At 40.6% G+C, this 16,562-nt stretch overlaps 1 protein-coding gene and 1 long non-coding RNA gene across 3 annotated transcripts in view; one reads left to right on the plus strand and one right to left on the minus strand.

Moving 5' to 3' along the window:
• Positions 1-497: 497 nt before the first annotated feature.
• The window catches only part of LOC121401114, a 65,138-nt gene continuing 49,073 nt past the window's right edge, over positions 498-16,562 (minus strand). For both annotated transcript variants that reach the window (XR_005966142.1, XR_005966141.1), the window contains 2 exons: positions 16,362-16,430; positions 498-709 (listed from right to left, as the gene is read on the minus strand). This is a non-coding gene — a long non-coding RNA (uncharacterized LOC121401114). The remainder of the gene's footprint in view (positions 710-16,361; positions 16,431-16,562) is intronic.
• On the plus strand, positions 4,415-9,024 carry kcna6.L (potassium channel, voltage gated shaker related subfamily A, member 6 L homeolog). The gene has a single exon (XM_018251934.2). The coding sequence runs from the start codon at positions 5,296-5,298 to the stop codon at positions 6,739-6,741; it is 1,446 nt and encodes a 481-aa protein (XP_018107423.1). The 5' UTR covers positions 4,415-5,295; the 3' UTR covers positions 6,742-9,024.

Raw genomic sequence — 16,562 nt, forward strand, 5'->3', positions numbered from 1 at the left:
ATGGGTCAAAATTCCCATGGGCATGAAGCCTGAAATTAAACCTTTGCTCATTTGCTCATTGCCATTTTCTATCCTGTTTCACATACAGGTATGGGATCCGTTATCCAGAAACCTTTTTTCCAGCTCTGAATTAAAGAAAGGCCATCTCCCATTGACTCATTTTATCCAAATAGTCCAAATTTTAAAAAACAATTTCCCTTTTCTCTGTAATTATAAAACAGAGCATTGTACTTCATCCCAACTAAGATATTAATCCTTATTGGAGGCAAAACACTGTTTTTAATGTTTGCATGATTTTCTAGTAGATTTCAGGTATGAAGATCCAAATTACGGAAAGACCTGTTATCCGGAAATCCCTAGGATTCGAGCATTCTGGATAACAGGTCCCATACCGAATGTTCACATTTCTAGCCAAACACAGAGCGATCATCTGATTTCTTCTCACAGGGGCCTTGCTCTGCTACTGTAAGTACTGTATCATTTTTATGACCCTTTAATTAATGTTATAGTCTTCCAGGATAATTGGTTAGAGAGGTCTATCCCCAAAGGTGCCATTCCTCCTGCCATCAGTAATGTCCATGTGCTCTTTTCCATGATTGTTTCTAATTCCTTTGCAGTCATTCCAGTCATTCTCTTGTCAGACTCCATTCTGTGCCTGTAGAAATTCTGTCTTATTTGAAAGTTGAGAAGCAAATGTCTGAGCCATGTCCTGAAATTCAAATAAATACATTAGTGGGACTACAACTGAATTATACTAATTATCCAATTCGAAATGTGACTTTCATGTATCAAATTGTCCCTGCTATGGCAATGCAAAAAAATATGCTTGTTCCTTTAGGGAAATTATTTCTGTTCTTTTGAAAAAGTCCAAATTTTTCAAGTCAAGCCCCAGATAAATGAAACCATTGCTGTAGTAGTTGTTCAGCCTTAGTTCAGAGAATATTTAGGGTATTAAATATGATTCCAGGGTCAGACTGGTGGGTGCAGGGCCCACTGGGCCAGGAATCCCCGCTAGGGTTGCCACCTCCCCCAGGGCAGGGGGCGAAGCCATGACATCAGAGGGGGGTCAGTGACATTGCGGGTGGAGCAAGCAACGTCGCAGTGGCAGGGCTATGACGTGGCAGTCAATCAAGGGAGATCCTGCCTGGTTTTCCTTATTTGGAGACTGTCTTGACCCGGGCAGCCCTTCTGAAAACCAGGCTGTCCGGGTCAAATCCGGACAGGTAGCAACCTTAGCCCCCACATCCCCCCATGGGGCCCCTGCTACGCTGTTCGCGCCCCCCCATGAGGGCCGGCTGTGACCTGAAACATCCATATTTAGATTTATTTCGTCTAGGGCTTTAGTTCCCCTTCAATCCAATGCATTACAAATACTAATAAAAAAGTAAAGCACCTTTCAATAAAATGATCACGCTCAACGTGATATATTATAAAGCAATTGTTACCCTTACCCGTGCCTAATTACAATATATATTTGGGTGTCCATTTTTACATATGCTGCACAGCTACATTCTCCTGTAGATTGCACCAGATTCCCAGCTGGGTTTTGCAATATTTACATCAATAATTTTCTCCCTCCACTGGCTAATCTGACTTCCTAGATTCAATTAAGAAATTGCCTAGTTCTTCCTCTGAAAATCCCAGCACCTTGAGCCTTGGTGGCTTGTGTTTACTATGGAAGAGTCATTGGTGCAGAAATCTCAAGGTCAGACATCTGTGGTTTCAGGCGTCTTCCCTTTGAGTGTGTGATCTTCTACTGCAATCAATCAACAATCATAGGATTCATATCCCCAAATCAGAGGGAGAAAGGCTGCCTATTGCTTAAAGATCACTACCAGCAACATTGGTGTGTTCCAGAAACTACCAGAACTGCAGGGAGTGGCACCAATTCAATTTGCCTTTGGTTCCAATAAACACATCCCAAATCAGCTCAGAAACTTTCAAGAGAGACATTCATTTGAAGGGCAATCCTCCCAAAATCATTTTTTTTGGCAGAATGAAAATGTAATTCTAAACAATTTTACCATTTCCATTAATAAAAACATTTCAATGGCTTTAAATTATTTGTTAATGTAATTGCATTGCATTACTGTTGTGTCCTATTTACATTAAAAGATATAGTACTAGGAAAGAATGTTAGGTACGTACAGTAAGGATCCCCCTTATTTTTCACTGTCTGTATCGAAAAGATAATAAGAATGTATTTTTTTCATGGTTATCTGATTTTTGTGTAGAGAGATAAAAAGCTATATAAGGACTTTTTTTTTTCAGCAGATGGACCTGGCAATGTAAACTCATGAAAAAACAACATTAGGTTTGTATTGCATTGCAGTACATTATGTCACAGGGTGCCCCCATTTGTGATATTTATTGTGCTTTTTAATGTGATTTAACTTATACAAAACTTCCCAGATGCTATTATAGGCACCATTTCTCCCCACTATACCTGCTACCCAATCAGCCACAGTCCCTTCCCAGAGACTATTATCCCACTGTTACTATAGGCACTGTCTCTCCCTACTATACCTGCTATCCCACAGTCACACTCCCTTCCCAGAGACTATTATCCCACTGCTACTATAGGCACAATCTCTCCCTACTATACCTGCTATCCCACAGCCACAGTCCTTTCCCAGAGACTATTATCCCAGTGCTACTATAGGCCCCATCTCTCCCTACTATACCTGCTATCCCATAGTCCCTTCCCAGAGACTATTATCCCACTGCTACTATAGGCACCATCTCTCCCTACTATACCTGCTATCCCACAGTCACAGTCCCTGCCCAGAGACTATTATCCCACTGCTACTATAGGCACCATCTCTCCCTATCATACCTGCTATACTACGGCTACAGTCCCTTCCCAGATACTATAATCCCACTGCTAGTAGAAACACTGCTACTGCTTACCCATTCCTGTCCTCTCAGATCTGTGTGATCAGGGAAATTTCCTTGCTTGGACCTGCCTTAAAAGCTCTTCTGGTTATTAATCATTTGCCTTTTACAAGATGAATTTATGAAATATTACTGGAAATAAAACAGCTGAGGCTAAAGTTACAAACAAAATAGAATTGGAGAACACTATACTAAACTGATGCAGTGACCTTTGTCCTGTTGTGACAACCATGTCACAGGTCAAAGGGGGCTAGGTTTACTGGAAGGCTGACAATTCACTGGGTCTATTGATATTTCAGTATATCATTGGTGTGTTAGAGCAGAACAACAAAAACACAAGTATATGCTTAGACCACAATTTGGTGTCCAAGGTTGTGGGCCAGATTGCAGCAATTTAGCCTTTATACCAACAATCTGATTAAATTATTAGCATATGCAGACCCCTAGGTCTTTATTAGTCAACTTATTAGAGTACTTGAGACTGTAGGATGATTGTGATGAAGAAACGTAGGCATTGTACCCATACCCAAAATACATTTTTAGGAGATGCTCTCATCTCATTGCCATAGCATGGTGACCACTAGATAGATTGGGAAACCTTTTTTTTCAGCTAACAGTGAGAGTGCTGATCCTATCTTACATGAATTGCCTTATGGAAACTAGTAGTAAAGATCAGAAATAGCAGCACACAGACATTAGAAAATCCAAGATTTATATAAATAGCAGTATTGGGTGTATCCTTTATGTGGTGAATGATTGAGAACCAACTGCTTTAACTCATTTTCCCTTTACTAGCCCTGCTTTAGCTATGCGAAATACTGGGGAATTCCCATATTTCCTAAAAGTTGAATATTGAGGAATCAGAAGACATTTCTGAATATGGAATGGCACTAAGTTGTTTGTGTGAATTGAGCAAATTTTGCTTTGGTTCTGTCTTGTAGTCAGACTTAGCATCATACCATGCATAGATCCAAAATCCAGATTGTCTTGTAGACACCAGCATAGGCCTCATTTAAATGCATGTTTGAATGAGTTGCATGTGTATTGCTGTGTCTCTGTGGAACCATCTTTGATGAGGGCATGCCAAAGTCCAACTTCTGCATCCTTAGGGCATCTGCAAGCAGGGTTGCCACCTCTTCTTGAAAAAATACTAGCCTTCCTGTATTTTAATCTTTCTTCCCTATAAAAATGATAGATAGATAGATAGATAGATAGAGACAGACCGACAGATGATGATAGATAACAGAGATAGACAGACAGATGATAGATAGTTGGATGATAGATAGATAGATAAATAGATAGATAGATAATAGATATTGATAGACAGACAATAGATAGATAGATGGATTGATAGATAGATAGATACACAGATACTTGAGAGATACTGACACCAGAAATTAAACTCTTTTTTACATCTATAATAATATTGCCTTTGAAAGCTATAACTTTGCCATAAAGTATTTGCACAATGCTTTTACATTACCTGTCTCATGTCCCATCAACATGACCTATAGGTAACTTTTAATATACTTTCATATTTTAAAAAGTAGTTTTTCAAGCATACTTACACTGAAACAAAATCATGCACACAGATATGGAGACGCACATAGATACACACAAAATCTCCTGTAGGGCTGAAATGCAAGTGGATAGTTCATTTGCCTCCATAGAATTTATATTTGGAAGCAGAGATCCCAATGAGCTGACAGGTCCCTGGAATGCCCATCCGGAGTGCCCATCCCTGCACTGGAGTTATGTCTAATGCTCATTCTTACACATGACCTCCTTTTCACTCCAGTTGGCCTTGCGCTGTTACTTTCTGCTGCTCCAGTGGGCTGAGTGCATGAGCAGCATGCAAGGGATGGCAGAGAGAAAAATCAGAGGTGGCTGCTTGTGGAGTGACACACCCCCTGTTATTTGGTGTCTGGACGTCAGCAAGTGGGGAGGGAGAAAGATTGGAAGTGCTTCTAGCTCAGTGACTGTCAGCCCAGTGTAGCAGCAGCAGCACAAGGAGAGGGGGAACACACAGAAGGATAATATCACATTAGAGTTTGTGCATGCAACAGACTGCTGAGCGCATCACTACAAGTAGCAACAACAAGAATGGCTGCAACAGGTCAACCGGCAGAACGGGGAATGTACTTTAAGACACATCATTAATTTGATGGATGCACCCCTATTATATCATATGATATATGAAGGCTTGAAGAGGAAAATGCTTTCCAGCAGCAGCCAAGCTACAGACCTGCCAGGCAAAGGAGCCTATTAGCAAGCCCGGCACTGTGAGGATTGTTGGGCTGTAGCTTTTTGTTCAGCCAACCTGTAGCTGAGGTGAGAATCCGGATCCCCATACTAACAGTGACCAGGGGAGGGGGCTGGTCTCCGCTTGAACTGGGAGACATGACTGTGGTTTCAGGAGATAATGTGGATGAGACGCTGGTGTCCCTGGGTGCTCTGGGTCAGGAGGGTTATGATGCAGACAGAGCCAACCAGGACTGTTGTGAGAGGGTGGTCATCAACATCTCTGGCCTTCGGTTTGAGACCCAGTTGAGGACCCTGTCTCAATTCCCCAAAACCTTGCTTGGAGATCCGAGGAAAAGGATGCGCTTTTTTGACCCCTTAAGGAATGAATACTTTTTTGATCGCAACCGGCCGTCTTTCGATGCCATATTGTACTATTACCAGTCAGGAGGAAGGCTCCGTAGACCAGTCAATGTCCCCGTTGACATCTTCTTGGAAGAAATCAAGTTCTATGAACTGGGACAGGAAGTGATTGAAATATTTCGGGACGATGAAGGGTTTATCAAGGAAGAAGAGCGACCTTTGCCTGAGAACGACTTCCAGAAGCAGGTCTGGTTGCTTTTTGAATACCCTGAGAGCTCAGGACCTGCCAGAGGCATTGCTATTGTCTCTGTCCTAATCATCCTCATCTCCATAGTCATCTTCTGCTTGGAAACTCTCCCTGAATTCAGGGAGGAAGCCAGGCAGGCTAGTGGGCAAACTGCGGTCAATGGCACGCGCACATTCAGCAACAGCCCCTTCACTGACCCTTTTTTTCTCACTGAGACACTGTGCATTATCTGGTTCTCCTTTGAGCTTCTGGTGAGGTTCTTTGCTTGCCCAAGCAAGCCAGCTTTCTTCAAGAACATGATGAATGTTATTGACATTGTGGCCATAATCCCATATTTCATCACCCTCGGCACTGAGCTGGCTGAGCAACAGGGCAGCAATGGGCAGCAGGCAATGTCCTTGGCTATTTTGAGGGTCATCCGCCTGGTACGAGTCTTCAGGATATTTAAACTCTCCAGGCATTCCAAAGGACTCCAGATCTTAGGAAAGACACTTCAGGCCAGCATGAGGGAATTGGGGCTTCTCATATTCTTCCTCTTTATCGGTGTCATTTTGTTCTCCAGTGCAGTTTATTTTGCAGAGACAGATGACCCTGAATCATTGTTCACAAGCATACCTGATGCGTTCTGGTGGGCTGTTGTGTCCATGACCACTGTTGGCTATGGAGACATGTACCCTATGACCATAGGCGGAAAGATAGTGGGATCTCTATGTGCCATAGCTGGGGTATTGACCATTGCCTTGCCAGTTCCTGTTATAGTATCAAATTTTAACTATTTCTACCACAGGGAGACTGACCATGAGGAGCAGTCCCAATACACCCATGTGACATGTGGCCAACAACCATCCTCCTATGGAGAACTAAAAAAGAGTGAGAGCAAGCAGTCATTTAACAGATCAGACTTCATGGAATCAGAGGAATTAGATGACATGAGATATGGCCACTACACTGCAAACCAACACTATGCAGAACCCAAAAAGCTAACAGATGTATGACCTGTTGTTGTTCAGATCTTGATTTTCTTCTAGATGGGCCAAACAGGTGAGCGAGTACAAAGTACTGTCCAATAGCTTGGCTCTGAAAAGCATACAGCTGTTCAAGGTGTTAGAGTTTATAGCAGCAGAGGGGAAGCTAACTGTGGAGCGTGGCATACTGTTGGGTGACTGTGATATGTGCTCCATCAAGATCTTAAACAAATACAAATAATAACAATACCCCAACATATCTACCTTACAAACCAAGGCAACTGTATGAATGAAATAGTTCTGCCCCTCCAGTACAGGGACTATCCTGTGTGATTTGCTTGGCACTGGGTGAAGACGCCGAAGGATTAGTATTTCTCATGGAATATAATTCAACCAATTCCATGCCTGCTGCATCATTTCTATGGTATTAACAGCTAGCAATGGATATATGCAACGGTGCCATGTCTTTTGTACAGTGGAAACCCTGCTTAACAACAGTATGTTCTATCAAGGACTGAAGAACAGCTGTGATTGAGAGCCAACAAATACAAACAACAACGTAGTTCCCATTTGGATACCCCTGGCTCGGTCTTGACCCTCTACATGGATGGGTGTTTTGTGGGTTCTTATTTAAAAGCACTTTATAGCGACACATTCATTCATGGAAACTCCCCACACCCAAAAAGTAGGCAACAAAATCTTTATTGGTTCATAATCTCACCTCAATGTAGAAGCATCTGCAATTTTTTGCACATATATTTTTTTGTTTACATCGATGCCGGTGCTGGCATTCAAACCTTTCCCTTGGCTGCTGGAGATTCCAGAACTTCTCTCTAGCTGGGAAAGGGTCACTTTAGTTGGAATATATTCAAATTATTTTTTATTTTAGCTACCAAATATTCACATTTGTAAGTGCCTTCACGTGCAAGGTAAAAATCCAGGGCGTATTATGTTCAGTTATTTCATGAATTTACTATGTATTGTATTCAGAGCTGTCTTTAGTAGTGGCCAAAACAGCACAGTATTTATGTAGGAGGGCAAGTTGAGCAAGAGTTACTATCTTTCCCTACTGTTTACATATTGCCTAGTAGAACATCGTAGAACAGGATGGAGACGGCAGGGCAAGATGGAGACATTATCTCTCTGTCTTCTGCAATATCTACCATCTGCCACTCTCTTCCTACCTGTTCCTCACCTTTTGCACACTCTTTAACAGCAGGCAAAACAGCACAGTATTTATGTAGGAGGGCGAGTTAAGGAAGAGTTACTATCTTGCCCTACTGTTTACATATTGCCTAATAGTACATAGTATAACAGGATGGAGATGTCAGGGCAAGATGGAGAAATTATCACTCTATATGCTGTGACCATCTTTTTCTACAATACCTACCATCTGCCACTCTCTTCCTACCTGTTCCTCATCCTTTGCTCACTCTCACAGCAGGCAAAACAGAACAATATTTATGTAGGAGGGCAAGTTGAGCAAGATTTGCCTCTTGCCCTACTGTTGACATCTTGTCCTAACATAGTAGAAAACGATGGAGACAGAAGGGCAAGACTACGACATTATCATTCTATGTTCTCTGGCCATCTTGCTCTACTGTACCTACCTCAACTGTTCATTGGGACTTTAGGCAGTTACCCCCTATAAAGGCAACTCTGATGGATATAACATTAAGACACTTTAATGAATATGGACTGTGACTTTTTCAAATGGACTTGTAGAATAGATGTATTAAGGTCAACACAGTCCTCTGTATATATCAAAATAAAGTCAATGGAATCTTTAAATTATGATGAATTCAGTGGTTCCCAGATCAATGATCCCTAATAGACTGTGTTCTAAAGATAACCGAGTCCTTTAGTCAGGTGATGCCCTATTGCACCCCTGATGCACAGTGACTGGTGAGTTATGCTGTAACAGTTTCATTTAAATAAAAAGCTATATATGGGAACCAATAGATTGCTATATTCATATCAAGGAAACCATTTGTTTTGCTCTACTTTCACTGTGTTTTTATAGGTGCCTAGTATTTTTTTTTCACGTCCCTTGGGGAAAAAAAATACTTAATCGTACTCCCATTTAAGGAGATGGGGGAATGCTGCTTAAGTAAAAGGGAAATGCCATACTTCATACTGCAGAGTGTTATATTGTCTTTAGTTCGACATCTACATGCAAAGATTAGGAATAAATGCATGTTATTTATCATTGTCCTTTTCTTCTTAATTTTTTAAGCCATGGAACATACACTTTATTGGGTTACTGGGAATGATGTATAAATATAGACCATTAAAATATGTGTTTATAAAATACTTTTTTATTTAGATTGACTAACTGTTCCTTTGCTTTTTACATTTTCAGATACTGTATGTGTGAACTGCCATATTGCTTGTTTTTGCAGTGGAAAGGATCGCCTGTAGGCTATCTGTGGCTCTGTGGGGCAACATTATCCTTGGACCCTTCTGCCACATTTCGATATTGTCTCTGTATGCCCTAGGCTGCTTTTAACTGTGGGGCAACATTTTGCTTGTACCGTTTTGCCATCTTGCCTTACGGCCTAGTCTTCCTATCTATATCTGTGGCTCTGTGGGGCAACACTTTGTTTGGACCCTCCTGGCATCTTGCCCTATTGTCACCCTAGTGTTCCAAACTATAACCAGTGTTGGACTGGGATGACAGGGACTCACCAAAACCTGAGACCATAAGGCCACTCCAGTTATTTTTACTTCTCTCCTGATGTGGGCCAGTCAGACACTGCCTATTACTGTAGCTACGTGGGGCAACATGTTTGGACCCTTTTGTCATCTTGCTCTATTGTTACCCTATGTCCTAGTCTTTCTACCTATAACTGTAGCCCAGCAAGGCAACATTATTCTTGGACCCTTCTGCCTGCTTGCCCTATGGTCACCGTATGTCCTTGTTTTCTAACCTGTGGGGCAACATTATGCTTGGACTCTCCTGCCATCTTGCCCTATTTTTACCATACAACCTAGTCTTCCTACCAATAACTGCGGCTCTGTGGGGCAACATTATGTTTGGACCCTTCTGCCATGTTGCCCTATTACCACCCTATGTCCTAGTCTGCCTATGCTTTGCTATGGATTCCATGCTGATGGTGCCACTAAAGAAAGTTACCATATATACCTTAGGGGGTATGACTGCTAGTATGAATGCTCTCACTGATGTATGTATGCAGAATACAGAGAAGGGTTGCTCTTTGTGCACAACATCCTACTTACTATTCCAGGAGAATTAATGGAAGTTAAAGCCTGTAACCTGTATATAAATAGGGCATATTTCCCCTACGTGGCTGTGAGGAGGGGATACACACAGTCGTGTATGTATTCTTGGCACCAGCCACACAATGTATCCGCACTGTTACCAGATACAAAGCACTAGGAGTCTGATGGCACACTGTGTATATATATATATATATATATATATATATATATATATATATATATATATATATATACAAGCAGTCCAACCATATCGTAATGCACTCCCTTAACTTAAATATCAGGGTATATAGGGTGCGTCCTAGATCATGGTGAGTGAAACCATGTATAACATATATATGTTCCAGCAGAGTCGCACTCCAAAATTGTAAAACGTAACATTTATTTTTCCATCATAAAAGCATGTTCAGTCAAGTATACTCATCTACATGGGAGACATCATATCATGGGACGCATCACGCGACGTTTCGGGGGTCCCCTGCCCCCTTTCTCAAGCGTGTCCCCGTAGTATCTCACATGGAATGAAGAAAGGACCCGGAAGTCGGTCATCGCTATTGAAATAGCGGAAGCTGCGTGCACGGTCACTCCGACGCAAGGACGCTACGGCGTCAGTGCGTCACAGAAGCGAGCACGGAGACATCCGCTCAATGAAATCATTCTCGCCATTTTGGTTATTGGCTACATTCACTCTATGTCACCACAGCATTTACATATACGGTAGATATCAATTGGTGTAATACAGTACAAGATATTACAGTCAATACAAGATATATATCTCTTACAGTCTTGATATTATCGACATTACAGATTGGCTGCCACATAACTAATTAGTCACCCTTTTTATGATCGCTAAGCGGGTATATAAGCCTTCATATCAAATGAATAAGTGTAGGTCAAAGTCCCTATTCAACCCATTCGGACTCAATGATTTCAAACGATGAATCCATTGTACCTCAGTTCTTTTTAACAACGTCACTCTGTCACCTCCCCTCCTTGGTTGTGGTACATGCTGTATCACTCTAAACCTCAAATCATCTGCACTATGGCCCTTATCTAAGCAATGTTTAGAAACTGGTAGGACAGAATTTTTTGTATTCACGGTAGATCTATGTTGGGAAAATCTATCCCTAATTCTCTGGGTCGTTTCCCCTATGTAGACCAAATTGCATGGACATACCAACATATACACTACGTAGCTTATCTCACAAGAATGATGCCCTCTGATCTTGTAGGTTCTATTTGTTACCACACTACAAAATGAATCACCTGTAAGTACAAAGCGACATTGTGCACAGCCCTTACAACGGAACATGCCCTCCCTAGGGGGACCCAAAAATGTATATTGCCGTTGTGGTGGTCGCATATCTGTACGTACTAACCTCTTCCCTACAGTGGAACCTTTTTTAAAGGACATCATAGGTGGTTGTTTGAACTCTGTAACTGTTGGATACGCATCTCTCAACAAATGCCAGTGTTTGCATAAAATTTGTCTAAACTTTTCACTCCGAGAGTGATATTGCCCCACAAAAGTTAACCGTTTCTCTCTATTGTCCACTTTTTGTCTGACCTGTCCTGAGTCAATTTTTACCTTATCCATTGTGGAATCCAGTCTGTCTGGTGGGTATCCCCTGTAAGCCAATTTGTTTCTCATAGTCATAAGGTCATGATCGACCCAGGTCGGGTCATTAGTGATCCTACAGACCCTTGTAAATTGACTGATAGGAATAGATTTTTTGACTGCTGGAGGATGAAAGCTGTCAAAAGTCAACAATTGATTCCTGTCAGTGGGTTTAGAAAACATTCTAGTCATAAATCTATCCTGGGAACGAATTATCTGGACATCAAGAAAATTTACAGAATGGAGATCCGCTGTCATGGTAAATCTGATATCATCATTCGCATTATTGATTGTTTCACGGAAGGCGGACAGGGAATCCAGGTCACCCCGCCATATGAGGAACACATCATCGATGTACCGCCACCACGCCAGACAATGTCTGGCAAACAGCACATCAGTATAGACGTGCCCCTCCTCAAACCAACTCATGTATGAGTTGGCATATGACGGGGGCCGTAGCGTCCTTGCGTCGGAGTGACCGTGCACGCAGCTTCCGCTATTTCAATAGCGATGACCGAATTCCGGGTCCTTTCTTCATTCCATGTGAGATACTACGGGGACACGCTTGAGAAAGGGGGCAGGGGACCCCCGAAACGTCGCGTGATGCGTCCCATGATATGATGTCTCCCATGTAGATGAGTATACTTGACTGAACATGCTTTTATGATGGAAAAATAAATGTTACGTTTTACAATTTTGGAGTGCGACTCTGCTGGAACATATATATATATATATATATATATATATATATATATATATATATATATATATATATATATATATACACACATGTTTTGTGTGTTCGGTTGATGTAAAGGGATTTGCTTTCCTGTGCTGAATCTTCCCATAAACAGAACAAGGTATGATAACACTATGTGCACCAAATATTTTTTTTTCTGTCCATATACATAGCCGTGGGAGGTGCCATATTGCTTTATAGGCAGAGGCAGTCTCCATAAACCCATAAATACAACAGATGCCTTAGCAGTCATGTAGCTGTCTGCGATGAATGCCTTATACAACATGACAAATCCCACATATGTCTATATATATATATATATATATATATATATAATATATATATATATATATATATATATATAAGCAGAATTATCTGCACACCATTTATTGAGAAGAAAACTTCATTTCACTCACTGTGCAAAATATTTTTTCAATAAATGGTGTGAGAATCTTTCTGCTGGTATTTGCCTAATGAGGCAAGTTTGAGTGCAGACACACAGCTGAATATATGTATATATATATATATATATATATATATATATATATATATATATATATATATATATATATATATATATATATATATATATAATACACAAAAGCCATGAATATCTTGTAAATTATATCCTTATAAACGGTGAGTACTGATGTCATCAGTTATAAACGGTGAGTAGTGATGTAATTTCTGTCACATGACTCACTAAAATTTGTGTATTATAATTAATAAAGTACCCCCAGTTGTAAAATATGAGGATATTATAAGTTACATCGGAGTTCCTTCGGCCTCGTGTTTTTATATGGTCATGAAACTCCTCGGTAACTTATAATATCCTTATATTTTACAAGAGGGGTTACTTTATTCACTATATATACTGTATATATATTTATTTATTTATTTATTTATTTATTTATAATAGGGCCGATTGTATCCTTCGATGAGGTATTCATACATCACCCTGGCATAAAAGCTGTGGGTGGCTTATAAACAGAGGCTTAAAAGTAATAATAATGATAACATATTGTGCTGGGAAGATTTATTTGCCCTTTGATTAAGGCAGAGCTGTCCAACTTTGTCACAGACTTGGCTGCCGGCATATTTTCCCAAGATCAGCAGATTGGAGGGCTGGAACAAACATGGAAAGTCTTGTAGAAAGAGGGATCGCTATGACTTTTTAGCCAGAGAGAATACTGGCTAAAGAGAAAATCCCCACACATAAGAAGCACCCATAAGCGCTAACTTAAAAATGACTTGTGACCAGGGTCTGGCTGTGATCTGCACCTTTCTAGAGAAGGAGATTCCTTATAGAGGAAGATCTGGTTTTCATGTGCTTTTTAAAGAGGGCAGAGCTCATTGAGTGCCCATGTTATTGTTTCCCTTGATAATTGCATATATATATGTATATGTTGGGGCTGCCATATTGCTTGCTTCTGTAGAGGCATACTCATTACAAACTCATAGATCTATTTATATCCTCCCAATAGTACAAATGACTTTAGGTGTCATGTCCATAGACCTTAATTGGGGTGCCAAAGTGCATCCCACAGAGCTCATTCAAAGCACACAGCACTTTTGGGTGCAAGACAGCCTTGTCCTTACCACCTGCCATAGATTATGGCAGACTGAGCATGGTTTTGCACTTTGCACCTTGCATTTGATATAGTAAATTACCCCCTTATTGTGTATGACTAATGCATCTGTGGAGCAATATGGCAGCTCCAGGAATAGGAGCAATATTCCTAAGCAAAGTCATGGAATTGAACCACTGCTGGTTGTACATTGGTTGTTTCCCTGTTCAGCCCATTTGATATTCTGCACAAGTAGATCATGCCTGATTTAACTAAAGAGCAAGAAATACAATGGCAGCGGCAGGGTCACATGTAGTTATTTTTGCCTGGGGGCCTCTCTACTCCTCTATCAGCCCTGCGGAAGACTTAATAGGGCATTTAATAATGCATGACTCCGTCTCACCTGTTCCCTTTACCATACATCCCTCAAGCACTAGGAAATATCAGTGAGGCTGGCAACTGATTAATGTATATGACCTGGTCTTATGTGTCCTTGGTTGGTAACAGTTTCAACCAATCAGTTTGGAGAACAACAGCAGTTGTCAGATTTATAGGGACCAGAGAGCAGTCATTACACAACTGTCCTTAATTCATTTACTACAATAATATCACCAACTTTTTGTCTGGCTTGCAGATTTGAAGGGGGTGTTGTCCCAGAATAGTCCTGCAAGACGCATAGGCTTTTATAGATAGAAAAGGTCACCTAGCAGTGTTCTTGGTGTCCTTCAATGTTCTACCAGGACTGTACCACATATTCCCATAGCAAGAAAAGCAGCCATATGACTGTATGTTCATCCTGCTGTAAGGATTAATGGTATAGACCGGAGAACATTGAAGGGCAAAAGCTGCGGGGGAATAAATCTGCTGTTCCAGGCGCTATGGTTGCCACCTTTTCTGGAAAAGAATACCAACCTTCCTATATATTTATCTTTTGTCCCTATTAATACCATTGGGACCAACCATCATTATTGCCGGTGAAGTGGCAACCCTATAAAAATAAAATTAAATGTTGCAGAATGAATGGAATTGTTTCCCAACATATATGAATTCATTATACATTTCCAGTGGTTATAAAGTTACTTTTAAGTGAAATTGCTTTTGAAAAGCTGTATCTGTCATTCTGTTTTGCACTGGTGGTTCTGACCTTTAAAACAATGTAGCAGAAGTCAGCTGATTAACAGACATGAAGTCAGAATGGGGGAAACAGAAAGGGATAAGCAACGAATGCTTTCAGTAGCAATTATATTTACAAATAATGTTACAATCATGGGAAGTGTAGAAAGAATGTATATGGGAAAGTTGCCTAGAATTATACAGGTATGGGACCTGTTATCCAGAATGCTCAGGACCTGGGTTTTTCCAGATAACGGATTTTTCCGTAATTTGGATCTTCATAGTTTACTAGAAGATCATTTAAACCTTAAATAAACCCAATAGGATTGTTTACTGCTATATTATTACAGAAAAATAATAAATCAATTTTAAAAATTTGGATTATTTGGATAAAATGGAGACCACCATTATGTAATTTGGATCTGGATAACGGGTTTCTGGATAACGGATACCCTACTTGTATTTTCTTTCACTAGTAACCCAGAACAATAAAACACTCTAGCCCTGATTTTAGTCAATTTGGAAAGGTTCATGGGGGCTGGATAACAGATTACAGAAGATTAGGTTAAGCACAAGGACATCCTTCCCGTTTGTATGTAGAAGGGATATTTATCTGCAAAATTATGCCAACTATGCTGTGATATAGGTATTTCACTACTCACATTGCCCTCATTGTGCTTGCTGGTTTCCATGGTGAACTGCATGTGGAGAAGCTAGGAAGATGCTTTAATATGTGCGAAGGTCATATATTCTGATTGCGAAAAAGGAAAACGTGTTCCATATATTACAGGTGTGGGATCTATTATCTGGAACCCTTGTTATCTAAGGAACCCCAAAATACAGATTCCCCTTTTTACTGTAACAATAAGACCTACTCTGCTTCAAATGAAAGTTCTGTTCCTCTAACCTAGGGGTAAAAAGAGTTGGAGAGCATTAAAAAAGTTTCTAGGTGTGCCAAGTAAGTGATGGCTATTTGGTAGCCTCTATATGGATTGGCAGCAATTAGGAGGTTCTGTTTGCCAGTACCCCTGGCTTTTATGCAAACAAAAGTTGCCAACAAGCCTGGAATTTAAAAATATGAGCCTACTTTGAGGCCACTGGGAGCAACATCCAAAGGGTTGGGGAGCAACATCCAAAGAGTTGGGGGAGCAACATGTTGCTCATGAGCCACTGGTTGGGGATCACTACTCTAACCTTAAGGGGTGGCCTCTGGCTTTTTGTTCTTTTCTATGCAAGAAACAATCTCCCTCTTTCATTCTATAATGCCCTCTAATTTACCTGTAAAGAGTAATCATGTTCCCTCAGAACAAGCAACTTTTCTCCAACCCCAGCCTTGAGAGTCTACATAATTTAATTATTCCATCCCACTTACCAGTTTAGTTGCACTTAGTCTCTGCACTGGAGCCCAATACTGCACTCATGGTGAAGCCTTACCAGGGACCTATAAAGAGGCAAAATTATATTTTCACATGAATTAGATTCCAATATTGGACTCATATGATTCATATGAATTGGGTTCTAATATTCATACATTGTTTTGTATATATGTTTTGATGGTATAGGTCATTTTCTG

This window comes from Xenopus laevis, chromosome 3L (assembly GCF_017654675.1).
Source record: "Xenopus laevis strain J_2021 chromosome 3L, Xenopus_laevis_v10.1, whole genome shotgun sequence".
In the NCBI taxonomy this organism is placed as follows: Eukaryota; Metazoa; Chordata; class Amphibia; order Anura; family Pipidae; genus Xenopus; species Xenopus laevis.